Raw genomic sequence first — 16,316 nt, forward strand, 5'->3', positions numbered from 1 at the left:
AGAGCCAGAGATTTTCCTGGCATTAGGCGCATCTTGCCGAGCAGCATAACCACCCGTTAGATAGCTTCATCCTGCCAGGATGCCTCAGGGCCACGCCTCTGCCAAAGGAGCTGAGAATCTGCAGCTCCCCATTGTGATGCAGCCCCAGCACCTGCCCTACATAGCCTCATGGCTGAGTGCAAGCTTGGCCACTCCCAGTCTGTCTCTCCCCCTATAGGTCGCTAAGTGGTTTCCTCTGCAGGCACTCAATTGCTATGAAATTCTGTCATGAACAGATGACCCAGATCCCTTCAGTTAAGAAAGTCCCAAGCGAAAGAGATGCTCTTTTGTGAGTGCAGAGGAATATCTTCTTGGGGAAAAGATTAAAGAATAAAAATCCCATTCGGGTTCAGCATTACAACAGACAGCAGGGAGCAGATTCTCAGCAGAGCCCCTCAGCGTAGCAGCAATGCCAAGATCTAAGCACCTCTGCCCCTCCTGTGAATTTTCCCCAGCCTTACACTTGCCTACAGGCATACTTCCAGGCCTCGATCTGAGCGGGCTGTAATACTTACCTTCTGGAGATGGTGACCCTCTATATAGTCACCAAGACCTTGGAGACAGGAACAACAGGGGTACCTGGAGGATACTTTAAGCTAACAGATTCCACGATTGATTCCCCAGGAACAAATAACAGACCCATGGCAGAGTGCAAGGGTTGTTACAATATTTTTCATAGTGTGATCCCCTTTTCCATACCCAGACTCTCTCTCTCTCTCTCTCTCACTTACCAATGCAGTTGCAAATCCCTGGCTAGTGTTTATGTGCACCAATGCCTTCTACTGTTAGAATGGTTCAACCATACATCATAGGCCCTACACAGCTAATGGAGAAGTACCGTAAAATATCTATGGGGAAATAGCCTTTTCCCTTAAAGAGATGGATCCATAATTTTTATAAGTATAAACAAAGCTGCCCTCTAGAATTTTCCTTATTCCTATGTCATGGAAAGCATACCAGCCAGGAGGCCATAAATACTACTGTCAGAGCAGCCTTGTTTTGCAATTGCTTCTATGGGAAATGCACATAAGCCCCAGCCCACCTACTTTGCTGCTTTCTGCAGAAAAATCATGATTATTTCCCTAAAAATTGAGACACGCAAACTATGGAGCCTCCTGATTCCCTCACAGTTATTCCCGTCTTTCTTTACCTTCCACGCAGCGGCAGCCGGACTGCAGCACCCAGGCATACATGTCCACCCTAGACTGAGACATCAGCTGATCCCCCATGAGGTAGGTGTTATGGGAAGAGGTGATGAAGTAGTGGCTCAACGGCTGGGTCATGTCCTGTTTCACCTGGTAGTGTTCTGGGTTGAATATGTCCCCCGATGGGCTCCGTGTGTAATTGGTGAAGCCTGTGGGGAAAACACAGATAAGCCAGCATCAGAGTTCAGAGTTAACAGAATGTGAATCACAGATTGCTCAGTATAAACTGAGTATAAATAGCTCCCTTATCTACACTCTTCCTCTTTCCCAACACACGCTAATCTGACACACACACCTCTGCATCCCGACTGCTATGAAGCAGTCTGAACATCAATTCCCGTGAGTTTTCCTTTTACAGGATGGCTGTTTTGGACTAACTTTTCCATGCCTAAACGGCTCATTGATACTCAAGAAACAGCAAGCAGAGAAACTTGGAGGCCAAGATCACCTAACTTCATGGCTCTAAACCAGCAAGGCCAATAGCAGAGAGAAGCAGCCATACAGCTGTAGAAGTCCTTTAGAGTTATACAGTCTAAACCTCGGTCACTGACCATTTTGGCAGCCTAGTAACTTCACCTCCATGCAGACCCCATTTCTACATCCACCATGCCACTGACCCCTAAATGGCAACACCAAGTGGTTTCAATCCCTGATCTGGGGAAAGCCTTCCCCAGTTTAAGCGAACTCCTTGTTATGTTGGTATCTGAATGGGAATTATAGAAGCAAGACCGAGATGCATGGTGTTGCTAACTATGCAGGTTTGTACCCACAATGAACTTCCAGCTCAAAGCTACTGCATAGCAGAGTTAGCGTCCATCACAACATGAAGCGTAAGCCATGTTCCAGTTCTTTTCCAACACGATGCCTTTCAGAACCCCTTGCTTTCCTTTGCAAAGCAACAGCGCTCTGGTAGGAATTACTGGGCATATGGGTCTGTAAAAGCAATGAGACAAATGCACACACTTGGAAAGCAAGCATATTTGCATTTATGATGTGTAAATTAAAAGGTTATTCATGCTTTTCTGCTCCCACTGTGTTTATTTCAAATGTCCACTGTTATTCCAGAAGGTCACCAGAGACAATGCTGGATCCTACGGGAAAGGAACTAAGATGTAGACACATTGTTAGGCAGAGTTCCTAGGCCTTCCCTCTCTCCTGTAACCCTACTGAATGGGCTTTTAAATGCTCCATTTTGAGGCCAGCAGCCTAGTAAGATTTAATAAAGGAATGAACATTTATATGGATCACCAGATCGTTCAGAGTTAGAATAGCAAAGATTTTAACATGAGTTTTGGAAAGAATATAAACCCCCCTACTTCAGGGCATGAATCCTATTGTGGGTTAATGGGAAACTTTCCCCAGGGGCAGTGATCCCATCACTATCCACTGCAGGGTTTCTTGCACATTCTTTTGAGCATCTGGTGCTGGCCACAGTTGGAGACAGAATACTAAACAAGATGGATTCCTGATCCTCAGATCCATTTGATCCACTTTGGCAGTTCCTATAAATGTTTTATACTCCCCTCAGTGGGATTCGAACAACAGCTCAAAATGGCCTCACTCATAGATCCCTCTGCACTTCCAGAAGGGTAACGCTTTGTCGCTCTTGCAGTCTTCCACATATATAGGAATTGCCAAACTAGACAAAACCCAAGGTCCTGCCTTCAGGTGTGGCCAGTACTGGATGTACCATCCGAGGAAGGTGCAAAGAGCCCATGCAATACCAAATGTGGAGTAATCTGTCCCCTACGTTAGGTCTTATCCTGGTCTCCAATAATTAGAGTTTGGAGGTTAAATATCCCTTCCAAAATTTATTATAAATTAATTAGGATAACTCTGAATATTATTAGCCACATACATTTCAAATCTTGTTAAAGTCTTGGCTTCAAGAGTGGTGAGTTCCAGAGTCTAATTCCACTTTTTCATACAATATATTTGTTTTCCATACACCTGGCCTTTTACTGCTTTGTGCCATTTGATGAATGTTCTTTGGGACTCTATAGGCAGTCTCATTTTGTCAACTGGTCAGGGTGGACTGAACTGATCGGAAGATTCCCCCAGGTCCCTGAAAAGGGGCCTCTCAAAGACACTTTACTGCCACGGTGTTTACTTTCCCTAACATTTCTTCATCATTCAGTTTGATGGTAAGTTACTATAGTTAGGGCGCAAGCTAAAAAGTCGTCTTAACTTACCAGAGAATAGAAATGAAAAACCAATACACAAATATTTCTTTCCTGGTTTATGATAAGCGGAAATGTGATAAATTACTGACCCATTCCTCACTTGAACTAAACAAAGTTAGATCAAAATCCTTTGGTATGGTGGTGCACTCCTGTAAAAACATTTCCACCATCAGAGCGGACAGATCATCTCCAGTTTCTCCGCTTTCTCATACTGCAAGTGATAAGAAACTGGTACTAGCTACAATATCATGACTTCTATCTTGATATGTAGGATGGGAGAGTGGATGGTTTGAGGATACATATCTATTTTACAGACATGTAACCCATAAAACGTGTAAGTACAGCAATAAGAAATGCTAAATGTATCATGCAAACATTTTAAAGATATTCAAAATAAAATTTGCTCAATTTAATATAACAATTTTAAATCATTATTTTGGTGCAAGAACAAACGGTATTTTATTATGTAGCTAGCCCAGCTTTGCAGATCTGAAATAGCATGAAAATATATCAGCCCAGAGAAAGCTCTACTAAAATCACTTCTATTGTGACAGCGAGAAAAAATTGAGGCATTTAGTAACTTGTGTTTAAGTGACTGATTTAGGTCAAGATTAAGACTGAGAATTCTAAATACAGTTTTGCCCGGAGGTATTATTTGTGTGTGTTCCAGTAGCACCTACAATGTGCTAGGTATTGTCCAAACAAGTCAGAGGGCATGGTCCTAGCTCTGAAGAGCTTACAGTCCAGAGTAGGGAGAGCAACTAAGTCTACTAGTAAGTCTACTACTAATTGCTCTTAAATACAGGTCCAGACACAACAAACAAGTCCATCAGCCTGTCCTAATATTCCTTTTACGTCTACTTTGCAGCTTCTGTATCTTTCCAGCTGTCTGATGCGCTTGGTCTAGATATATTCTAATCTTCCCAACAGGGCTGCTGTTTGACTTTGCGTCTCTATTTAGGCTGTGACAGATTTGTCTATTTTGTTGCTGTAAGCTTCCTAGCAACCAGTCTTTATACCTCTCTTTACAGTCACCTTGAATGTCTGCAGTTAAAAAACTAAACAAAACAAGAGCCCAGCAAAGGCAGAACTCAAAACTGTCACATGGCTGAAATCTGGTCATTGGTTTTGGGGAAGCACTTTTAAAGGGAAAAGGGGTCTGGGAATCTGGAATCTCTCTTGGTTGCCTTCTGCACCATAGAAGGCTGCAGAGTTTGTTTACTGCCTGGGTTGGACTATTTTGTTAAACAGAGGAGGTCCAAGGGTTGAGTGGACCAGCAGATGGAAGCCTCTGGAGACCTTTGCTTATCAGTGAAGTGAGTTTGGCGGACAGCAGTCTTGTCCCAGTCCCTTGGGGACACAACAAAGACATACCATGACTTGGCACATTCAGAGGTCCCCCAGTCAGGAATTAGATATTGAGAGAGGATTGCAGGTTAGGAGTAAGGGTCATAGGAGATTGGATTTGCTAAATTAGGGGGCAAGGTTAGGGCCAGACAGTGTGGATTCACTGCAAAAAGAGAGGCAGGATTTGAGAACTCCTCTCTCAGGGCTGCTGACATCCTGCATGCTACAGAGTTCTGGTCCCCCTGCATCACAGCGTCTGGAGTCTGAAGGTTTAGGGGTGGTCGATCCATGATTACATAGATGCACTGGCCATTTTCCTCCATGCAAAGGGAGGAACAACAGCTGCAGAGGTTACTCACTGCAATCCATGCAAACAGGCTCAGCTGTCCTGCCATAGCCAGGGACAACGGGAAAGGATTCCTCTCTTTCCTCCAACTCCCTTGAGCGCCTGCCTGAGAAAGCCCCAGCCCCCAGCCCATCTGGTATGGCTGTGCACTGGTTCTTGGTCCACCCTTCAGTATGGGGGCAGCATGCCTGGCTCCTGCAGAGTATTAATCCCGAACTTTAATGGGCCAGCACATTTCCAGAGGTGCATGCTGACGAGAGAGAGACCAGCACCACATTGTCTGTATCTTTATCTAACTCGCAGGTCCCCAAAATACTGGGGATTTGGCACCATGCCACTCGTTATCTGGACTATGCACAGAATTGCCCAAAAAGATGGAATCGTTGATGATCATGCAGACTCCTCACTTTGAAGGACTCTGCACAATGGTCCATCAGGTCACCTTTGTTATGTTCCTTTTCAGAACTGGGAGGGAGGGAAGAAAGAAGGACTGGAGGAGCAGCTTTAGGAAGTGCAGCCTTCAAAAGACAGGTGATTATTAAAAACCATAACTTCCATCCCAGTGTCCCACCTTGTTTGTTCACCCTCACTGAAACTCTGCAAGTTCCCCATTTGAAACAGGGTCTTAACAGCTGTCCACAACAATGATAACTTTATTCCCTGGGATTTCGGCTTTGTCATGAATCATTCCCCTGACATCTCTCTCATTAGTCCATAAGCAAAGTGGTGCCTATATAAAGATGCCGTCACCTCCTAAATGCATGCTAACTTCTGATGAAACAATACATCAGTCGGCCACAAAGTCAGAGAACTACCTAGGAAATGAAAACACAGAGAAACTCTGCTGAATCAGCCTCCCAATATTGGCCTTCAAGCTGCAGAGAAAATTAACTTGGGGATAAATTGCTGCAAACAAAAAAACCCAAACCACAACATCTCTTTTATGATGCTTCTCACTAACTTTAAATTCTGATTTTGAGTGTTGATTAAATATGCTTATTAAACTGAGCTACTATGCAAAGGCTGCAACCATAACTTTGGTAGTTAAGTGCTGAATAATCCACCCTGAGACAACTCTGGAAAACCTCAACCTAGCCCTAATGCACTCCCTGCTAGGGCAGGCCCTGAATCAAAGCACAGCACTTAAACACAAGCTTAACTTTAAGCAGGCGAGTGATCCCATGAGCGTGCACTAAGTGCTGTGCTGAGTCAGAGTTTCCTACACAGCTCTATAGAGGGACCTCAATCCCAACAGGGTTTCACCTCCGATTTCACCCTTACACTGTGGCATGCAAAACCAGCCAATCCTGCCTACCTAGAAAAAAGTCAGACCCGAAGCAAACAAAACACATATGTATAAAAGTGCAAAACTGTCATTTTAGTTCAGACACCTCATTGCTAGTAAAAACAGAGGCAACAAATGAGAAAACTGAATTTCTACCATGGACAAAACTCCGTTTTTTGTTGTCTCCACAGGGATTTTATTTTTCCCTGCATATCCCATCTTATATGCCAAAGTTTCACCTTCAAAACAAAGTGTGCAAGATCTCACAAAGACTTGCAAAAATGTAATAAAACTCAGCAGAGACTCTCAGTTGCATTCAGCTTTTGCCCTCCCTCTCCATACAATTCTATAGGAAGTACCAGGAAGGTTCAAAAACCAAGCTAGGGCATCCTAGTCTTATGGCAGAGTTCTGTAGAACATAATGGAAAAGAATAACCATTCTATAGGCTTTCCAGCCAGCCTATAGAATCTAACAGAGAATTCTCTTCCTGCTACAGCGAATTCAATCACCATCTACAGAAAAGGTTCTCATTATCGATATACATTCTATATGTTAAGTAATTTCTATGGAACCCAATTGGCTTAATTCCTATTAAACACAACAGGGACTTTTCCATAAGGGTAACTGGGTTAGTACATGTTGAAAGAGAAACAACTGTTCACTAATTATGATTACATTTAATTGCTCAGTTGTGGACCTGGGCAGATAACCTGCCGCCCAATCTTCATCGATAAAAAGGTAAATATGCCTGGCTGGCCAGGGACTGGCCTAGTTTAAATCATTATGTGCTTGGTTCGCATACATGCCTCAGATTTTTCTTTTAAAAAACAGCATCTTTACTGGAACTGCAAAAATACCAACAAATTGCATAGGTAATTCACCCAGCTACTGTATCTAAAGGCTATCTTCCAAAAGGTTCTCAGCCATTTAAGCAAAGGGGAGGGAACATAATGTCTGCACGGTTCTTTCCATCAAACATGTCTCAAACAGAAATAAGCAATCAGGCCCAATAATAGCACCAGCCACCCCACTTCCACCAACTATTTATAACAGGATTTCACCCTATTTGATAGCCTGTGTTGAATGCAATCAGGGAGTCACTTTCAAATCAGCAGGCTCACTTACTCCTGTAGCCAACAGTAAGACACTGCAGCTTTAGGCCAGCTTGCAAGAGAATTGAATATATCATGATCAGAACACCTCCTCCAGCAAACCATTACCATAGCTTGAGTAAAAGCAGGAGGCTACCCAAATAAGATCAGCTAGGATGAAAAATCAATAGGATGCATTGCACACTAGCAAAAATAGTAGCAACTGCTCTCAGCAAAATAATCATTCCCTCATTCTTGAAGATACATTTGTCTGCCAAAGGAGTTGTTCTGCATATTGTTAATAGGGCACCCTGTGAACTGGCCCTGTTGCTTGTTTCATGAACTTGCTGAAGTTTAATGCTGAAATTGCCATAATTAGCTAACACTAACTGTGTCTGTCAGCTCTAGAATGAAGAAAAATGAATGCCTCGAGATGCTGCTGGCAGTGTGAAACAAAGACCTCAAGAGCTTGTTTCCATTCTCAGGAAAGCCTCCTGTCACACGCACTGCTTTATTTTGCTCAGCAGCAGCAAAAGGTGAGGAGTGTTTGTGGGTCTCTATTAAATTAGGATCATCTTAGTTCAGTTCCTAGCAGTCAGGTGCCACAATGACCTGACAAGACACCACTGCTACTAAGGACAGACACAAATTAGACTCCTACTTGGCAATCTGAACAGACACACCAAGGAGCGAATGGGCCTTCCAAGTCATTGGCAGGGAACTTGCACTTCATTGTGTGTGGCCATACTGGTTCTGGGGGTAAACAGAGGACTCCTGTCTTCAGTGCTGTTACAATCCAGCCTCTCTGGCTAGCCCTATTACAGCTTCCCTTTATAGAGGGCAATGTCTAGATCAGTGGCTCTCAATCTTTCCAGACAACTGTACTCCTTTCAGGAGTCTGATTTGTCTTGCGTATCCCCAAGTTTCACTTCACTTAAAAACTACTTGCTTACAAAATCAGACATAAAAATACAAAGGTGTCACAGCACACTAGTACTGAAAAATTGCTTACATTCTCATTTTTATCATATAATTATAAAATAAATCAATTGAAATATAAATATTGTACTTACATTTCAGTGTATAGTACATACAGAAGTATAAACAAGTCATTATCTGTATGAAATTTTAATTTGTACTGACTTTGCTAGTGCTTTTCATATAGCCTGTTGTAAAACTAGGCAAATATCTAGATGAGTTGATGCACACCCTGGAAGACCTCTGCGTACCCTCAGGGGTACACATACTCCTGGCTGAGAACCACTGGTCTAGATAACGCTGAAAGCCGTGATAAGAACAACTCTATACTAGAATACATAAATGAAGCAGCAACATTCTGTAGTCTAAGGAGGTTATGATAAGATTATACAATCCTCTATGGGAAAAAAACATTTAGAGGACATGGGCTGACTCGACATGCCAAAAGAAGGAACTTCTCACTGAAGAAGATGCCAATTTAAAAAGGTAGTGGAGTAAGAAGGAGAATGTTTGAGAAACAACAGCCCTACACAGACCCCTTCAGACACCTTCTGAGCAAAAGCGAGGGGATTTGTCCCCCTCCATCCCTTCTTCACCCTAATGAAAAAGAACTCCTGGAGCTCACACATTAGTCTCAGGCCCGGCTATTGCTAGATTTTGCTGAGGATGGTGTGTTCCCAGACCCCCTCCCCATATATTAAATATTTGATTAGGCATGCACAGTCTCTAAAAATCAGGTCACAGGATAAAACAAGGGTAAATTAGATGTGTAGAACAGCAGAAGGAATTGCAATAATTGCTGTGCCTGCAATCAAGAGCCCTGCCTTGGATACATGCTACTTGTCAGTCTTCTACACATTTCAAAACAGGGGCAGACTTGTTTCTAGATATGCAGTCCAGACAAGACATTTACCAAACTAACTCCCTCAGCAGTTTTCGATAGACCAAATGTTCTGTCAATACCAGGTAGGAAGCTTAGAACTGCAACTAATTATCAATAAGAAGTTGCGGAGAAATAGAGCATGTTTTGTCATAAACTTCTTCCACTACCCAAAGCACTTGTTTTTTTATTTTCAAATCACAACAACAATAAAGAATGCCAGGATCTCAAAGTGCCTTATAAAATATTAGTGAAGTGAAGCTTTACAGCCTCATGGGAAGAATATAGGCCGGAGTTATTACTCCCATTTGCAGATGGGAAAACTGATACAGATTGATCTAAACCCAAGGTTACATAGGATGTCTGGCACAGAGCTAAGAGGAGAACCCAAATTGGCTCCTTATTTTGTGCCTTATGCACAAGAGCATCTCTTCTACCCATCAGACACTAAAAAGAAAGACAAAGAAATCATGCCGAGTCCCTCTGCAATAACTTCTCAAATAAGGACCCAGTGATTTGCGCCTAGCTTATACTTCAATTTCATGGTAGAGTAACAACTGCAATCCAAAATCTCTCACAGCAGCGCAACCAGCTGTGAGTAATGTAGTTGTGTGCCTCTTGTCAAGGTGACCCCGCAGTCTGCTTTGTCTATTATGTGTAAGTACTGTTGCTCATAGACTTGACTTATCCATAAGCAACACTTTAGGACCTAACATGCAATGCAATGTATCTGGTTTTTGTGCACAGCAACGGATTGCTTGGCAGTTATTGCTTACACCACTTTGAGTTTGTGGTACAAAGGAAGAGAAGTTGTGTTAAAACATAAGAAGGGTCAAGTCAGGTGACATCACTCACCCAGACTCAATGCAGGAATTACTGCATTATGCAGGAGATCATATTAGATGATCACAAAGGTCCCTGCTTGTTTCACATCTATAAGTCTCTGATAAAATCAGCCTAATGTCCAGTCACATAGAAGCCAAGATGATGGACCTGATTCTCCGTTATCACACCCAGGCGAAGTGGGTGTAAACACAACTCATTCAGAATGGAGGGTTTTCCCTGCTGTGCTCCTTTATGCTAGTGTAGAAGAGGACACAAGGGAGTCCCTAGAGCAGGAGAGACCTGAATCCATTATACAGGGACCATCCTTCATTGAAAACAAACAGGTGACTCCAGGTATTAGAAACTACCCCATCCATTCAGGTAGAAGAACAGACTGTACCAATATATACTTGGCCATTCTGCACTAGTTCATCACAGCCACAGAAGCAGATACAAATTTGTACTTTTTATTTTTATTTTTAAACATAGCCCAACATCCTTCCCATGCAAGCTACTACTCACAGCATTTCCAGGGCCTGACTAGCGCTCGTTTGCCCTTGCAATCAATGGGACCACTCTTGATAAAGAGGTTACTATACAAATTAATTCCCCCTGAAGCAACACATGCTGCCTGCTCACCATTACAGTCTTGTTCAGTGTCGCACCTGTCGTTCACAGTGACAGCCCAGCAGCATCAGGCCTGCCGAGAGCGTGCTTCCAGAAGTGACACTATTTACCACCCCCATTGTAAGTTTCTACACATGCTCAGAACACTGGTTTTATTAACATTCTAACATTTATGGTTTTTTGGAGTGGGGGGGTGGGGCCGTTCAAGGGCACAAATGATAGACAGGCATCCAACCACCAATGACTGACAAAGACAGGAGCCTCATTCCTCTGGGTGTCTAAGTCCCTCAGGCTCGTTTGAAAATCCCAACCCACGTCAATAACAATAACAGAAAAGCACAGACAAAGAATCCCCTTTGCAAGGTGACACCCCATAGTACCCAAACGAGAGTCAAATTCAAACTAGCATTTAGCCTCCATTTGGCATTTTCCACAATAGCAGCAAGAACTAACTTACCGTCAATCCCCAGAGCCCCCTGCTGCTTGTTCTCCAGACACGGTTCAAACTGATTGATAATTTCCAGGCAGTACTCCTTGGTCACATTAGTCATCTAGAAAGGAAACAACAAAAATGAAGTGGAGAACATCTTGTTGACTAAATAATCATCCATGACTCCCCTAGTTCTCTTCTCTCTACCTAGTTTGAGAACTGGCTGTATTTTCTGACCCAGCACTAGGATTTTTCAGCTGCCCACTGAAATCCCCATTCAGTGTCAGGTCAGATAAGAATCAGGCTGCTTAGTGAAAAATTATTGTCTCATTGGCAGCTGCCTGATTGCACACAATAAAACACAGAGCCCGATTTCTGCTTTGTAGGTCAATTTTGTTTAGTGTTTTTAAGCCCATAGGGCATCCAAATAGCACATGTTTCGCTATGGCCCAATAGGGTCTTTCTGCTGTGGGATTAATGTATGTTGTCAAAAGGGTTTTACTTTAGAGGAATGCAACAAAACAGAACTCCTGAGCCAGTGGAGAGAAGAATGAATTACAATAATTTGCAAGGCATCAGAAGGATGGGGCATTATTGGAAGCATTTCTAGGATGTCCGTTATTTTGATCAAAAGTAGGATTTTATTCTGGTCCTCAGGATGTGTGCAGAGAGAAAATTCTGCAAGTTGTGAGACGTTGGCAATTAAAAGTTAGGCCATTCATGGTTAGCTCAGTTTATTTAAAAAGGAATTATACAGCACTGCATTATGTAAACAGAGCTGGGTGGCCAATTACTGACTATCCCTGTCATCAGAAGTGCTACATATCAGCATCAGGGCTTCACTGTGCTAGGTGCTGTACACAGACACCCACATGACGATATGTTCCCTGTCCCAAAGAGAGGCTACGATAAAAAAAGCCAAGCACAATCCTTCAGAATTACAAGTATAAAACCAAAATATAGCATAAACAAGAGGGATGATGAATAAACATCTCATGAAAGACGTCTGGAGCAGAGTCCTCCATCTAGCCACGGAAGAGCTGCAGCATGGGCAGCAGAAGTGCGAGCTTCTCTGGACATGTACAAACAACTGTCTCAACCCTGCCCAGGAGGAACCGCTTTCAAGGGGACTTGAGACCAATGCTCAGATCATTCCATCCTTGCCCTCCCTGCTGAGACTGCCAACAAAGGCACTAATCATGGTAGTGGTTTGGGCTTTGCCCAAGGGTGAGCACTCAACACTGGACTGTAGCCTTCTCTTGGCCAGGTTCAAAACACAACAGATTAAGCAGGAAAAAATCCCTCATCAGTCTCCCCACCAAAAGCATTTGGTTTTAGCCATGACCAGCAACGGCAGGATCTCATCAGAAAGCTGGTTTTCATGAGATTTCTAAGTCCTAATTCCACAGCAAGGCTTTTCCCCACTGTAGGTCAGCGGTGCTGCTGCATGCTTTTCTTCTGTTTTTGACAAGATTCAAACCTACGATGGCAACACCTGCTCGCTCTATAAGTATTGCATGAAAGAGGGCAGTGCCATCCGGGGACGGAAAACCAGAAAGCTTTTTGCTCGCAGTGCCAGTGATTAGCTGAGCTGATTGAGTCCTGTGGCTGGAGTTAATTTTCCTCTCTCAGCATGAAGAGGATCAATAGGCCCAGTGAAACAGAAACACAGGCTAACTCAATTAGAGAGACAACAGGCACAAAGGGGATGGGTATTAATTTATTTAATTTGCAGGTGGCTCATGAGACTATTAGAGTATGAAAAGCAGAAGCAGATGGACAGAGATCACCTCGCCTAGGAGTTCTCATGATGATTTCAGTGTTGCTGCTTATCATATTTTTTTCTTTCTGCAACATCCACTGCTACAATTCTGGGGAGAAAAAGGGTCCTGACTGAGCTACCAGTTTTCTACCTCTCTATGCCACCCAAGACCAGAAACACCCCAGCCTTGTCCTAACAGAGGAGGGTTTGGGGTAGAAGTACAGGAGAAAATGAGTTTTATATTGGGTGGGGGGGAATGGGAGTAATGGGCAGTTGAAATGCTTCCTCTCTACTGAGATGTCCATGTGGGGAGAGAGAGAAACAGAAGAACTTCATTACATTCTCAGCCTTAACAAAATATTTAAAATATTCCATTGGAATCCCTCTCTCCTTTATCGAAACAAATGCTATGAACTTCTTGGCTCTCTGGTTTGATTTTAGCGAAGAGCCATGAAACTAGTCTTCCTTTGGGGCTATACTGACCCACGAGCATGTTTCCTTCAGCTTCTGGCATCCCACCTTCCCTCTCCCCTTTCACATAAGCATTGCATTATGGTCTTTCATTACAGGGTCCTGGGCTGATATACCTGTCCCCATGGCTACTGGCATTCTAGCTCACTAAATCTCTCCACCATTACCAACACAAACTTGAAACAACCACCAGCCTCTTCATTGCAATAGGCTTTATCTTTCCCGGAACAGACCAGCCAACAAGAGTATCATCCCCTGCAGTCTGAAGGTTTTAGACATCTGTGCATTAGAAGCCACTCAGAGCTTGATAATAGGAACAAGTGGAAGGCACAGGTACAGTAAGGCACATTTACACTAAGTCACAGATGAGTGGGTCACAAAGTCTGTTTAACTGGCACATCTGGCAAGGTCTGCCAGCTATTTGCCACAGCCATTGGTACATGCTGGGGGGCACCTTTTGTTCAGTTCTTATGGCTGCTAAGAGAGACGTGATTTTACCTTTCACTTAATATTTGTATTTTTGATCATTCAGGGCTTATTTTAAAACAAACAATCAACCTACTGAAGCCACCAATAACCAAGATGATCACTTAGCTGGCAGGTGGATGTTCCCACTAAAGGGAGTACATTTGTGCACATATATGTACAGAGAAGAAGCTACTTAGCTTTAGCCATGAGAAAATAAAAACACGGTACACCTCAATTTGTTTCCTTTTCACAAAAGCCTAGAAGAGCTGCCAGGAAAGAGCCATGCCAGCATCTTTAATCTGTAGCAGTGACTGATATGCATAAAGAATGCAAACCTTCCCATTTAGCCCTTGCCTACAAGGAACAAATAATTAATTCTATTGTATGTAGCAGCTACTCTAAATAAAGTGCATGGAGATTAGTTTGCTGCTATTTAACTGACAGCCTTAAATAACTACTGAGAGGGCATCAAGGTGAAATTCAATATTTGACTAGTAAAGTTTATAAACCTAGGAATTAAAGTCTCTGAAGACCTGTGAAATGTCTGATTTTATGAACAGCATTAGGTGTAATACTTGCCAATAGCTATGGGCTGTGAATAAAACTCTTATAATAGAGAGCCACCTATTCTGTTGGACCATAAACTCTTCATCTGTTGCAAATCAGATGAACTGACAGTACAATGGGTGGCTTGTAATACCCACTATAGTGAAAAGAGAAGGACCAAATAATTAGTCCTTTCCATCTTCAAAGCGCTGTCCAAATCAGCAGCTAATCCTCTCAATAGCTGTGGGAAGCACGCCCACCCCCCATTAAGTAATTTGTCCAAGGCTATGCAGCAAGTCAGAGATAGAGGAAAAAACACCACTGCTGGATCAGGCTGCCTAATACTGGGAAGGTGTTAACTGGCCACTTCACCTTGAATGGTCCCTTGAAATGTACCTTAACTACTTATGTTAAACAATCTGTTCCACCTTGTATTTAGCTGTGATGCTGGAAGTACCTTTCCCAAACTGGAAGAAGAGCTCTGTGTAAGCTCAAAAACTTCTCTCTCTCACCAACAAATGTTGGCCCAATAAAAGATATTATCTCACACACACTCGTCTCTCATACTGGAAAGAGTCAAATGTCTCTATCTAACCAGACAGCTACAGGATTTTTCTAAAAGAATGAGTCGGGGATGAAGGGAAATTACAGCAGAAGGAACAGGAAACCTCTACACCAAGCCTGAAGTGGTATCACCAGCATATTGAAAATTCAGTGGCTTTTGTCTAGGTCATCCAATTGTCTGAGTGACCACATGCCTCCTGATTGGAGTCAGCCATACGTAGCTAGCTACTCAATTTTCCAACTGCATTTCAGAAATGCTCTCCATTTTAAAAACAATTAATCATTCATCCCAACCACAGATGTAAGCATGGCAGAGTCATAACCAAGGAGGCTGATCAGAGCTTTACAGTAATGCTTAATTATAAAGCTAGCCATTTATTGTTTCAGTAGTAACAGACTAGTCGAGTAGAAGCCAGTGTGAAACCAGCTCGTGATGCAGTGCCCATCAAAGCAGCGGGCAGGTGTGATATTGCAAAAAGTGTTCCTGCAGTGACAATTGCTCATTCAATATTACAGTCAACAGAGTGAAAACGGAATTTTTATTAAAAAAGACACTGAAAACAGCGAAGCTGAATTCAGTGGCCTGAGGTGGGCAGTAACGTGTATTTCTAGACCACATGGAAACTGGCCTGACCAGAAGTCTCTAGTTCTGGGAGACTGATAACTGCAAACACTCGCCCATCTCCTGCCTCGTTCCAGACAGTTCTATTTGTCCATCCCTTTTACAGGCACTAAATTAGTATTAGGAAGAGGCCTTAACTCGAACACAGGGCAAGCATTAAATCTTGCTTGGATCATTCCCCCTGCCACCAAGAATCATGCCAAGCTCTGCTGTGAATAGTAAAAGCACTCAGTTATTCATGCTTTTAAAAAAAATTAATTAAATTAAAAAAAAAAAAGCACCACTTGGAACTCTCAACCCACAAGCTGTCCAGTGCATACAGAACCTGCTATGTACAATGACATCCAATTTTGAGATTAGGGGCATGCAAATTGTGATCATTAAGTAATCAACATGTGAGCTCCACAGGAGTAAAAACACAATCCATCTTCCATGATAAATTAGATGGCTAGCCCATCTTTGCTCTCTCAGTTTGGAGAAATTAAAACTGCAATGTTCCCTACGTGAGTAGGCCGATTATTCAAACCTGTCAACGACGCTGTATATAAAGAGAAAGCACTAGCTTGCCTGAGTCCTCTTTCCATTTTATGACATCAAAACTAAGATCTCAGCTGGGATAAAGCCTATTGCCACTCAATATTATGTA

General features: G+C 42.8%; 1 protein-coding gene across 2 annotated transcripts in view; it reads right to left on the minus strand.

The window, feature by feature from the left end:
• The window catches only part of PLCH2 (phospholipase C eta 2), a 276,235-nt gene that overhangs the window by 59,341 nt on the left and 200,578 nt on the right, over positions 1–16,316 (minus strand). For both annotated transcript variants that reach the window (XM_067567156.1, XM_067567155.1), the window contains exons 6-7: positions 11,265–11,358; positions 1,190–1,393 (exon numbers count right to left, since the gene is read on the minus strand). In XM_067567156.1, coding sequence (XP_067423257.1) covers positions 1,190–1,393; positions 11,265–11,358 — 298 coding nt within the window. The remainder of the gene's footprint in view (positions 1–1,189; positions 1,394–11,264; positions 11,359–16,316) is intronic.

Source organism: Emydura macquarii, unplaced genomic scaffold (assembly GCF_026122565.2).
Source record: "Emydura macquarii macquarii isolate MOO-44397 ecotype Brisbane River unplaced genomic scaffold, CSIRO-AGI_Emac_v2 contig_2768, whole genome shotgun sequence".
NCBI classification, from domain to species: Eukaryota; Metazoa; Chordata; order Testudines; family Chelidae; genus Emydura; species Emydura macquarii.